The sequence below is a fragment of the Engystomops pustulosus genome, chromosome 9, assembly GCF_040894005.1.
Source record: "Engystomops pustulosus chromosome 9, aEngPut4.maternal, whole genome shotgun sequence".
NCBI classification, from domain to species: domain Eukaryota; kingdom Metazoa; phylum Chordata; class Amphibia; order Anura; family Leptodactylidae; genus Engystomops; species Engystomops pustulosus.
Genome location: NC_092419.1, coordinates 4834997 through 4847482, shown reverse-complemented (window position 1 = coordinate 4847482; position 12486 = coordinate 4834997). Strand labels below are relative to the sequence as shown.

Below are 12486 nucleotides of genomic sequence, written 5' to 3'. Positions count from 1 at the left end.
TGAGCTGCTCTATAAATCCTGGTAATGGATTATTAGGAAGCCCTTAAAGCTGCTCAACTTGTACAGGCCGTCCCCGGGTTACATACAAGACAGGGTCTGTAGGTTTGTTCTTAAGTTGAATTTGTATATAAGTCGGAACTGTATATTTTATCATTGTAATCCCAGCCAGAACTTTTTTGGTCTCTGTGACAATTGGATTTTAAAAATGTTGGGTTCCCATAAGAACCAGGAGTAACACTAAAGCTTCATTACAGACGCCTGTGATAACTGTTACAGCTGATTATTGTAGCCTAGGACTAAAATACAAGAAATTACCAATATCCACAGGTCCGTTTGTAACTATGGGTCGTATGTAAGTTGAGTGTTCTTAAGTAGGGGACCGCCTGTATATGAAATAAAGTGCATCCACAACTTGTGCCTAACCTTTGTTTTTAGGACTTTTTTTTATCACTTTGCCTTCCGTTTTTTTTCCTGTGTCTTTTTGAGTAAATGGGTAATACCAATAAGAATACCCACTACCACCGTGTATGATCCTAATACTCATTTTCAGTAAATTGGTTTCCCCCTGTAGTGGAGTATCTATAGGTATCGTAGAAGTGATGACGGCCGTGTAAACCTTTCCTTGTGTTTGCTCGTCATCCCAACCACAAAGAGAGAAGGCAACTGCTACCGCACTCTTCCTTATCTATTTACAGCAAAGCCTCATGGACACAACCAATAAAGCTGCTGCACTCAGGTGGTGAATTTTATCAAATTGAGGTAAAGATCTTATCATTTGAATCGATACACTTGCCTTTTTTCTTGCTTAAAACCCATAAACTTTCTACCCAGTGTTATTCATTTATTTCAGAATTGGTCAGGCTCTATAAGGTGGGGTGGTTACCCATGTAGCCCCTGGATCTTGGAGGATCTTGGAGAGGTGAGTAAGATTTTTTCATACTAAACAAGGAACCATTTCATATCTACTTTAAAGGGAACCTTCCCCCTACTTTTAACCCACTAAACTATCAGCCCCCCTACGGTTGGATATTACACACATTGGGACTCACTTACCTAAGGGTCCGTCGGACGCATTATCGCCGCGTTTCCCAACGATTTCCGTTTTGCGCCAAATTGCCCCGGGATTGTGTCGCACGCTATCGGATTGTGTCGCATTGGCGCCGGCTTGCACGCGACAGAAATCGGGGGGAGTGGCCATGGGACAACCCGACGGATTCGGACTACGCGCAGGATTTAAAGGGAACCCGTCACCACTATTTTCACAAATACAGGTAGTGGCAGGTTCCTATAGAGCTCTAGTAACTATCTGACCTCCTGCTTTTAGCTAAAAATTGTTCCCCTCAGATCCCCATAAAATCAGAGTTATAATCTTGCCTGGTATCTATGCAGCTTTGGAGCGAGTCCACAGGGGGCATGGCCTAATGTCATGTGACCAGGGTGACATCATCAAAGGTCCTTGAGCTACTTAACATGAAAACTATACCCCATGTGCATATCTGACCACATAAAACAATCACAGCAGCCTCCATGGACTCCTAATCCTCTCCATGCAGCCTGCTGTGATTTCATGTGATAAAATATGCTGTGATTTCATGACATATATGCTTAGTGTACAGTTCCTAATGCAACAAAAGCTATAGGACCTGTGATGATGTCACCCTGGTCACATGACATTATAGCAGCATACAGAGATAGGGATGGAGAGGAGCTGCTGGACTCAGCCCGAGGAGGCCACGCCCACCTGGACTACATGTAGCCATGCTTAGTTACCAGATAAAACTATAAAGTTGAATATATGGGAATCTCAGGGGCATAATTTTTAGCTACAAGCAGGGTGTCAGATAGTTACTAGAGCTCTATAGGAACCTGTCACTACCTGTATTTGTGAAAATAGTGGTGACGGGTTCCCTTTAACATTTAGAATTGTGTCGTAAGACACGCACTTACACGCATGCGTTTTTGTCCGGTTTTCCGAATTTTTTAACGCATGCGTTTTTTAAGATCTGAAAACGCACTTAGTAAAAACGGCCCAAAAACGACCTAAAAACTCCACGTGTGTCTTCACCCTCAGGCACATCGGAGGAATCTCTTACCGGAATGTCTGTATTCGGACGTCAGGGCGGAGATTCCCCAGATGCGCCTTAAATGTAATTTAATCTTGTGAACATGGATGCGAGGTCCAGCATTAGGTAGCACCTATTGAAAGCAGTCAGTCCCTCTGCCAGCTCCTATTGTGCCCCCTCACTCCTTCTCATATGGTGGCCTCCTCTCCCCCTCATATTGTGACCTCTTCTCTGCCCCTCATATTACGACCTCTTTCCCCCCCCTTATATTGTGACCTCTTTTCCCCCCCTTATATTGTGACCTCTTCTCTGCCGCTCATATTGTGACCTCTACTCTCCCCCTCATATTACGACCTCTTTTCCCCCCCTTATATTGTGACCTCTGCTCTCCCCCTCATATTGTGACCTCTGCTCTCCCCCTCATATTGTGACCTCTGCTCCCCCCCCTCATATTGTGACCTCTCCTCCTTCTCTCATATTGTGGCCCCTCATCTTCTACTCATTTGTGCCCTCCCATCTCCCCCTCATATTGTGGCCTCTCATCTCCAGCTCATATTGTGACCCCTCACCCCCCCCTCATATTGTGGCCCCTCATCTCCTACTCATTTTGTGCCCTCCCATCTCCCCCTGTTATTGTGACCTCTCACCTCCAGCTCATATTGTGGCTCCTCATCTGACCATCATAATGTGGACCCTCATCTCACCAATATTGTGACCTCTCATTTCCTCCACATACTGTGACCACACTCATCTCCCCTGATATTATTTCCTCTCATATCCCCCTTACATTGTGTTTTCTCTCATTTCCTCCTCATATTGTCATCTCTTTTCTCCCCCTCATATTGTTGCCCCTCATCTCCCTCTCAAATTATGTGATCTCTTACCTCCCCCCTCATATTGGGGGCCCTCATCTCCCCCTCATATTGTGACCTCTCACCCCCCCTCATATTGTGGCCTCTCATCTCCCCCTCATATTGTGACCTCTCATCTCCCCCTCATATTGTGGCTCCTCATTTCCCCCTCATATTGTGGCCTCTAATCTCCCCCTCATATTGTGACCTCTCATCTCCCCCTCATATTGTGACCTCTCATCTTCCCCTTAAATTGTGGCCCCTCATCTCCCCCTCATATTGTGGCCTCTCATCTCCCCCTCATATTGTGGCCTCCTCTTATCTCCCCCTCATATTGTGGCCTCCTCTTATCTCCCCCTCGCATTATGACCCCTCATCCCCCCTCATATTGTGACCTCTCATCTCCCCCTCATATTGTGGACCCTCTCATCTCCCCCTCATATTGTGACCTCTGCTCTCCCCCTCATATTGTGGTCTCTCATCTCCTCCTCTTATTGTGACCTCTCATATCCTCCTCATATTGTGACCTCTCATCTCCTCCTCATATTGTGACCTCTCATCTCCTCCTCATATTGTGACCTCTCGCCTCCCCCTCATATTGTGGACCCTTATCTCCTCCTCATATTGTGTCCTCTCATCTCCCCCTCATATTGTGGTCTCTCATCTCCCCCTCATATTGTGATCTCTCATCTCCCCCTCATATTGTGGCCTCTCATCTCCTCCTCATATTGTGTCCTCTCATCTCCCCCTCATATTGTGGTCTCTCATCTCCACCTCATATTGTGACCTCTCATCTCCCCCTCATATTGTGGTCTCTCATCTCCCCCTCATATTGTGGTCTCTCATCTCCCCCTCATATTGTGGTCTCTCATCTCCCCCTCATATTGTGGCCTCTCACCTTCCACTCATATTGTGGACCCTTATCTCCTCCTCATATTGTGGACCCTCATCTCCTCCTCATATTGTGACCTTTCACCTACCTCTCATATTGTGACCCTTCATCCTCCCTCATGTTGTGGCCTCTCATCTTCCCCTCATATTGTGCACTCTCTCATTATCTCCTTGTCACGGTTGTTCCGGCGACCCATATCGCAGGTCCCGGGCTCACCTCTGCTCCTTGCTGCCCGCAGGTGCAGCGCCAGCGAAACTCACCTGTCCCCGTTCCGGATCCCTGTCCGAGGCCTCGTGCACATGCATCCCCGTCTCCTAGGGCAGTGATGGCTAACCTATGGCACTGGTGCCAGAGGTGGCACTCGGAGCCCTTTCTGTGGGCACTCAGGCCATCACCAGAGATGACTCCAGGAATCTTCCTGCAGTCACAGACAGCCGGGGACTTGCTGTGCACAGAGGTATTTTAAAGTGACAGCTCTACCTGGGACTATTTTCTGCTATATTGGTGCCTGAGGTGCTGGTATCAATGAAAACTGTGACAGAGAAGGGAGTATAAATCAAAAATTTAATTTCTGTGTTGGCAATTTGAGATAAATAAGTGGGTCTTTGTTGTAGTTTGGGCACTCGGCCTCTAAAAGGTTCGCCATCACTGTCCTAGGGCGTGCGCACTCCGGCTTCAGAGAATTTAAAGGGCCAGTGCACCATTAATTGGTGCTGGCCATTTTCCCAGAAGGCTATTTATCCCTTTGTGCCTACACCATTGAGAAAGCTTCCCTGCCACATTCCTGAGTATTCCTGCATTCTTGTGTGTTCCTTCTCCTGAGTTCCGTGTTCCTGTCTTCCTGCATTCCTGTGTTCCTGCGTTCCTGCGTTCCTGTGCCCAGTGTACCTGTGTTCCCCTTCCCATCTGCCTGGAACTCCCGTTGCTGACCCCGGATTGGACTTGACGTTGCATCTCTGCCGTCTGCCCTGACCCTGTGCCTGAACCTGACCACGAGACTGTCTTCTGCTAAGGTACCTGACCTCGGCTGCCACCACGGGTTAGTCTCACCTGTGAAATGACCTGGTGGCACCCTGCCACATCAAGATCATCCCGCTTTGTGGCGGGCTCTGGTGAAGACCAGGTGCCACTTAAACTCCGGTCTGAGGTGTATCTACTGACCCCGAGTCTTGACAGTAATCGTGGTCCAGCAATCTCGGCAGATTGCCGCTCAACGTGAACAGCTTGGACAAGGTACCGCCATGCTGTAACAGCCAATCAGCATCAGCAACAGGTTCCTGAGACTGCTCCCACGACTTCTGCTACCCCAACCTGTCTTCTTGCCTCTGAAGCTAGGCTACGGCTGTCTCTGTCCAGAAAGTATGATGGAGATCCAAGCTGTGCATGCATTCTCAATTTGTCCTGAAGCGATTCAAGGTGGCATTCATCTTTAGTCTCCTCTCTGGGAAAGCCCTGGACTGGGCTACCCCTTTTTGAGACAGAGGTGACGGCATTTCTGGCGGAGTTCTATTCTGCGTTTGAATAACCTGCATAGGACTTTTCTGCTGAGACTGCACTGTTGAATCGGTGCCAGGGGAACTCATTTGGGGAGCATATGCTGTCCAGTTCCGTACCCAGGCCTCAGAACTCTCCTGGAACAATGCGGCCCTGTCCATATCTTTCAAAAAGGGACTCTCCTCTCATGTTAAGGACGCTTGGGCTGCTCGTGATCTGCCGTCTACCCTGAGTGGCCTCATCACCCTAGCCACCCGGATTGACGTGGGGTTTAGGGAGCGTGCCGAAGAGTTACGCCTTGAGCAACACCAAGTCCGTCCACAACGTCTTCCTCGCCTGGCTCCTGCTTTCCGAAGGCCGCTCCAGCCTCCAGTTGTACCATCTGTAGAGGAGCCTATGGAGGTGGACAGAGCCAGACACTCTTCCCAGGAGCGTTTCAGAAGATGTCAGGGAAACCTCTGCCTTTATTGTGCCAGTCCTGAGCACTTCCTTGGGTCTTGTCCTATCCATCCCCAGCGTTCTGGAAACACCAGCACCTAGGGTTCTTGGGAGAAGCATCCCTAGGTGTAAGCAAAGCTTTTCCACGCCTGATGATTCTGGTGCTTCTCAGCATTGGCACCGGCACCCAGATCCAGGTCTCAGCTTTCTGGTTCCGCAGGGAACTTTGTGGATGCAGCTCTGGTCTCCCGGCATCACATTCCCATAGTTCATCTCGAGAAGCCTTTGGTCATCTCCTTATGTCAGTGGCCAAATCCTCTCTGACCCGGTCCAGTACTGCACCAAGCCTCTTTCCATGCAGGTAGGTGTGCTGCACAAGGAGAGACTGTCTTTTTATCTACTACCACGGTCCACGTCCTCCATCCTGTTGGGTCTACCATGGCTGCATCTCCATGCACCCGTCCATACACTGGAAGACTGGGGAGATCCTTTGGTGGGATCCGGAGCCTGTTTCTCTGTGTGGAGATACCTCATCCAGTGCCAGTCTTGGTTACTTCTGTGGCTCCCAAGCCCCTGGAGGGTCTTCACGCTTTCTATCATGACTTCTTCTTCTTGAAGAAGCAGGCCAAGACTTATCCCCTCACCACCCCTACGACTGTCCTGTGGATCTGCTGTCGGGTACATCCCCTCCTCGGTGCTGTATGTATCCACTCTCAGTACCAGAAACCGCAGCAATGTCGGACTACATCAAAGAGAACTTGCAGAGAGGTTTCATACGTAAGTCCTCTTCTGCGGCCGGTGCAGGCTTTTTCTTTGTGACCAAAAAGGACATATCACTCCGTCCATGCATTGACAAGGTCTCAGTTAAGAAACGCTATCCATTGCCGTTGATCACTGACCGCTTTTAATAACCGTGATGGACACTTCGGGTACCTGGTGATGCCATTTGGACTCTGTAATGCACCAGCCGTCTTCCAGGAATTCGTTAATTACATCTTTAGAGAATGCTTTATGTCTGTGTTGTGGTCTATATGGACAATATTCTGGTATTCTCTCCGGACTTTGAGACCCAGCAAGTCCACGTACGGCAAGTCCTCAGTAGGTTAAGGGCCAGTGGCCTTTACGCCAAACTTGAGAAGTGCCAATTCCTTCGGAGTCATCCATTTCTTGGCTATATCATATCTGACAGAGGTCTCCAGATGGATCCTGCCAAGCTATCTGCGGTTCTTCAGTGGCCCCATCTCTGGCCTTCGGCAGCTGAGGCGGCCTTCTTGAACTTAAAATCTACGTTTGCTTTAGCTCCAGTTCTTGTGTGTCCCGACACAGCGAAACCTTTCCATCTGGAAGTGGATGCCTCCTCAGTAGGGGCCGGTTCGGTGCTCATGCTCAAGGGTCCCAAAGGCCGAACCCTCATCTGTGGATTTTTCTCCAAGACGTTCTTCTCCGCAGACAGGAATTATTCTGTAGGAGATCGAGAATTGCTTGCGATTAAGCACTCGGAGGAAGCTCAGTTTCCGGTCAACATCTACACGGACCACTAGTATCTCCTCTATCTCCAGAATGCTTAGTGACTCAATCCACGTGAAGCTCACTGGTCACTCTCCTTCTCCCGGTTCGATTTCCTCATTCATTTCCGTCTGGCTGAGAAGAACATCGAGGCTGACGTATTCTTCTGTGCCTTGGATGTCATTGGGGAAGAACAGGCTCCTCGGCATGTTATCGCTTCCTGAGCGACTGGTACTGTCCGTGCCTGTGGATCTTTGATAACTACCTCCTGGCAAGACCCACGTATGACCTGCTCTACGGAGGAAGATTCTGACTTGGGGACATTGCTCACGTGTGGCTGGGCATCCTGGGGTGCAGCGCTCTGTCAGCCTCATTTCGCAATTCTACTGGTGGCCAGATCTGGCCAAGGATGTTCGGGACTTGGGTCCCTGTGCTTTCTGTGCCTGGAATAAGCCGACACGTCTCAAGCCTACTGGTCTCTTCTGCCATTGCCGATACCCAGCTGTCCTCAGACTCATGTGGCCATTGACTTCATCACGGACCTGCCGCCTTCATCAGGCAGGAGCGTCATCTAGGTGGTGACTGACTTCCAGGTCTTCCAACTGCTCTGCGTCTTGCCAACTTCTTCTTTCAACATATCTCCCGGTTACATGGTCTTCCTCAACACATCGCCTCTGATCGGGGAGTTCAGTTTGTTTCCCGCTTCTGGCGTTTTTTCTGCAGCCAACTGCAGGTAAAGTTGGATTCCTTATCAGCTTACCACCCTCAGTCCAATGGACAAGTGGAGAGGATTAACCAGACTCTCGGATGTTACCTTTATCATTTTGTTTCTGCCCGTCAAGATGACTGGTCCACTCTGTTGCTGTGGGTGGAATTCTCCTATAATTTCCTGGATTCCGATTCATCTGGCTCCACTCCCTTCTTCATTGTCTATGGACTGCATCCACGCCCTCCTCTTCCTCTGCCTGTGTCCTCAGATGTCCCTGCTGTTGAGGAGTTGGTACGAGATGTGAAGTCCATCTGGGAGCAGACTCGCCTTTCGTTCTTACAGGCTTCTACCCGTACAAAGCTGAAGGCTGACAAAAGATGCAGGCCTCCTCCTGTCTTCTCTCCTTGTGACAAGGTCTGGTTGTCCTTTAGGTACATGTGGCTGAAGATTCCCAGGTACAAGCTTGGTCCACAAATCTTGGGTCCCTTTATGGTCTTGCCTCGCATCAATCCAGTGTCCTACAAGTTGCGCCTTCCTCCCACCATGTGCATCCTGAACTCCTTCCATGACTCCCTGCTCAAGCCTGTCATCCTGAACTGCTTCTCCTGGCAAATATCTCCTGCTTCTCCTGTGGCTGACACCTCTGACATCTATGAGGTAAAGGATATCCTCAATATGAAGACGGGGAAGGTAAGCGGTTCTTCTTGGTTGACTGGAAGGGGTTCGGGCTGGAGGAGAGATCTTGGGAGCATGAGGACAACATCCTGGACCACGATCTCCTGCAGAGATTTCTCCATCCCAAGAGGAGGGGGAGGCCGAAAGGGGGGGTTACTGTCACGGGTGTTCCCACGACCCATATCGTGAGCCGCGGGCTCACCCTTGCTCCCTGCTGCCCGCAAGCGCAGCGCCAGTGCCACTCACCTGTGCCCGTTCTGGATTGCCGTCCAGGCCCGTGCATGCGCGTCCCCGTCTCCCAGGGCGCCGGCTTCAGGAAATTTTCCCAGAAGGCTATTTAACCCTGCCTCTTCCTTCACACCCTGCCGGATCTTTGTGCCTACGCCAATGAGAAAGCTTCCCTGCTACATTCCTAAGTATTTCTGCGTTCCTGTGTGTTCCTGCTCCTGAGTCCTGTGTTCCCATTCCCATCTGCCTGGACCTCCCGACCTAGATTGGACTTGACCTTGCATCTCTCCTGACCCTGTGCCTGAACCTGACCACGAGACTGTCTTCCGCTAAGGTACTTCGACCTCGGCTGCTACCGTGGGCTAGTTGCACCTGTGGGATGACCTGGTGGTACCCTGCCGCATCAAGACCATCCCGTTTTCCAGCGGATTCTGGTGAAGACTAGGTGCCACTTAGATTCCGGTCCCAGGTTTCGGCTAGTACCTCCTCCCGCGGTGGTCCACAGGATCCACTGACCCCGAATCCGGACACTCCTCATAATGTGTCCCCTCTCATCTTTCTCTTATATTGTAGCCCCCTCTGATACCCCCCAAATTGAGGGCCCCCTCTCCTCATAATGTGCCCCCTCTCATCTCTCTCTTATCTTGTAGCCCCCTCTCATACTCCCCATATTTTCCCCCTCTCATATCCCCCATAATGTGGGCCCTGTGTCTTACCCTCCATAATGTTGACCCCCTCTCATATCCCTCCCATAATTTGGGCAGAGGGAGGCGGAGGCATCAGGGCCCACCAGTGTTTTCACTGGCACACTGGTGGGCCAGTCCGACCCTTAGCCTGTTCCCTGCAGCCCACAAATTGCACATAGATTTTTTAAAATCATTATCTGCTATTTGATTTCTGTAAATGTAACTAGTTAACCAGGCAAATCATTTCATGAAACTCTCCTTAGAACAGTTTTTGTACACTGTTTCCTCAGGTCCCTGCTTTGATCTATGTCACCATTTCCTAGCAATGGACAATGTAAACAAGACCGGAATTAGCTACTTCATTATGAAAGGGATTACAGATGACCCAGAGTTACAAGTCGTTACTTTCTTTCTGGTTCTTCTCATTTATCTTCTCACAATTGCTGGTAACATGACAATATTTCTTCTCATCTGTGTGGATCGTCAGCTCCACAATCCCATGTATTTCTTTCTGGGTAACTTGTCCATTCTTGACATATCTTGTTCCACCATTACGCTACATAAAATTCTTATCACGTTTGTAACAGGAAATTCCAGAACTGATTTCCCCTTATGTATGATGCAGTTTTATTGTTTTTCTAGTTTTACATCTATCGAGCTTCTAATATTGACGGCGATGAGCTACGATCGATATGTGGCCATATGCAGACCATTATATTATTCCGTGGTTATGAATCCTCGAGCTTCTGTCGTGTTGGCTTTGGCTTGCTGGTTGGTTGGTTTTATAGAATTTGTACCATATATGATTCTTCTGCTTAGGATTTCCTGTTACAGATCAAATATAATCAACCACTTCTTCTGTGATATCAATCCTATCATGAAGTTGTCTTGCAGCGACACCTCCGCCCTCGAGCTCCTGATCTTTACAGAGGGAGTTTTTCTTCTAAGCGTCTCACCATTTCTTCTCACCATCATCTCCTATATTTTCATTATCACATCAATCATGAGGATACAATCCAGCTCAGGGAGGAGAAAAACGTTCTACACTTGTTCCTCGCACCTCTCAGTGGTGGTCCTCCTCTACGGGACTCTTTTTTTCCAATATTTGAGACCAACAACAATGGACACATTAGACTCCAATAAAATGTTCTCCCTCTTTAATACAGCTGCCGTCCCTGTGCTCAATCCCATAATCTATAGCCTGAAAAATAAGACTGTGAAGTCAGCTCTAATGCGGAGGACAGTTTTATATTTCAAAAAGTCAAAATTAAAAGATTAGGGCAATTTGCATCAGTTGTTCTGACAATGTTCTAAACGCACTTAAAATAAATTCTACCACTTGATTCTGGAGGTTCAAACTCTTGGACTTCCACTGATCCTTATGATCTGGGGCATAAGGGAGAGAACTATAGAAAGGGGGAATTTTGAGAGGGGGCATTATATATATGGGTGGCTAATGAAGGGGGCGTTATAGGTTTCGGTCCAAGCAAAAGGGGTATAATACTGTGTTGGCACAATGGAGAAAAAAATAGAGAGATGAAGCGGCACTGTGAAATCGGATTTAGATCCAAAGATAGGGTGCAAGCTTATGGAGGTCCGACTCGAGGATCCCAAAGTTCCAATAAGCCAAGGTAGAGAAGCAGCACTCCGTAACATATGTTACAAGTGTTTATTTCACAAGTGGGAAATACAACGTTTCAGCTATGTCAATGTTTCAATGTTGAAAATGGCTACATTGAGATAGCTGAAATGTTATATTTCCCACTTGTGAATGAAACACTTATTTGTTACGGAGTGCTGCTTCTCTACCTTGGCGTGTTGGCACAATGGAATATAATACTGTGTGGGCACACTAGTGGGGGGTAGTTTGGGGCAATAAATATATATATAAGTAAACAGATAACTCTACGTTGTGGTGGCCATTATATTTGCATAACACAAGATTCCCAGTTATGTGAAGAGGGGACATAACCCAATAATTTCTAATAATTGCTAATCATTTCTAATAATTGCGGCATGGCTTCACAAAACTAAAAATATTAGCTATAAATATGCTTTGTGCCAAAATTAAACATTTAATTTACACACCTCCCACCTCCTGTTTATTCTGCGGTTGATAATACCCTATAAAAAGACCGTATTCAAAACTCTTTGCTATAACAGTTTAGCACCAGGGGCCTCCGATTTCCATGATCCTCTTTTAGATGGTTCTACACCCTTATTGGATTCTACCTGTGGTAAATTTTGTTGATTGGTCATGATTTGTAAAGACTTTGCCTATACAGGCGGTCCCCTACTTAAGAACACTTGACTTACATACGACCCCTAGTTACAAACAGACCTCTGGATATTGGTAATTTATTGTACTTTAGTCCTAGGCTACAATAATCAGCTGTAGCAGTTATCACAGGCGTCTGTAATGAAGCTTTAGTGTTAATCCTGGTTCTTATGACAACCCAACATTTTTTAAATCCAATTGTCACAGAGACCAAAAAAGTTCGGGCTGGAGCTACAATGATAAAATATACAGTTCCGACTTACATACAAATTCAACTTAAGAACAAACCTACTTAAGAACAAACCTTGTATGTATGCCGGGGACTGCCTGTATAAGGTCTCACAGCTAACAATGAATATCCAACCAAAAACATGACATATGGAAGAAAGAACTGTCTCTACAACTCAAAGACAGACGTATGTGTAGGCATAGAAAGAGACAAAAATGTTTTTGCTTCAACTAAATTTCCCAAGAGGGTAGTGACCTCAGTAAGTCTTAAAAGAAAGAAACTTGGAAAAACATGGAGTCTTCCTAGAGCTGACTGCTCCATTAATCTCTATGGAGCTGATGGAAATCGGTGAGCACGGCCGTCTGCTCTGTGTTGGACACGTCGTTTTCGTGATCTGTGGGGGTCTCAGCACTGAGACCCCCACTGATCAGCAAGTT

The 12486-nt window shown here is 47.8% G+C and overlaps 1 protein-coding gene across 1 annotated transcript; it reads left to right on the top strand.

Annotated features, from left to right (window-relative positions):
• Nucleotides 1-9847: 9847 nt before the first annotated feature.
• On the top strand, nt 9848-10821 carry LOC140077353 (olfactory receptor 5AR1-like). Its single transcript, XM_072124438.1, has one exon. The coding sequence runs from the start codon at nt 9868-9870 to the stop codon at nt 10819-10821; it is 954 nt and encodes a 317-aa protein (XP_071980539.1). The 5' UTR covers nt 9848-9867.
• Nucleotides 10822-12486: the final 1665 nt, after the last annotated feature.

Coding starts and splice junctions, on each gene's coding strand:
- LOC140077353 (XM_072124438.1), top strand. CDS start 9,868: ATGGACAATGTAAACAAGACCGGAATTAGCTACTTCATTATGAAAGGG.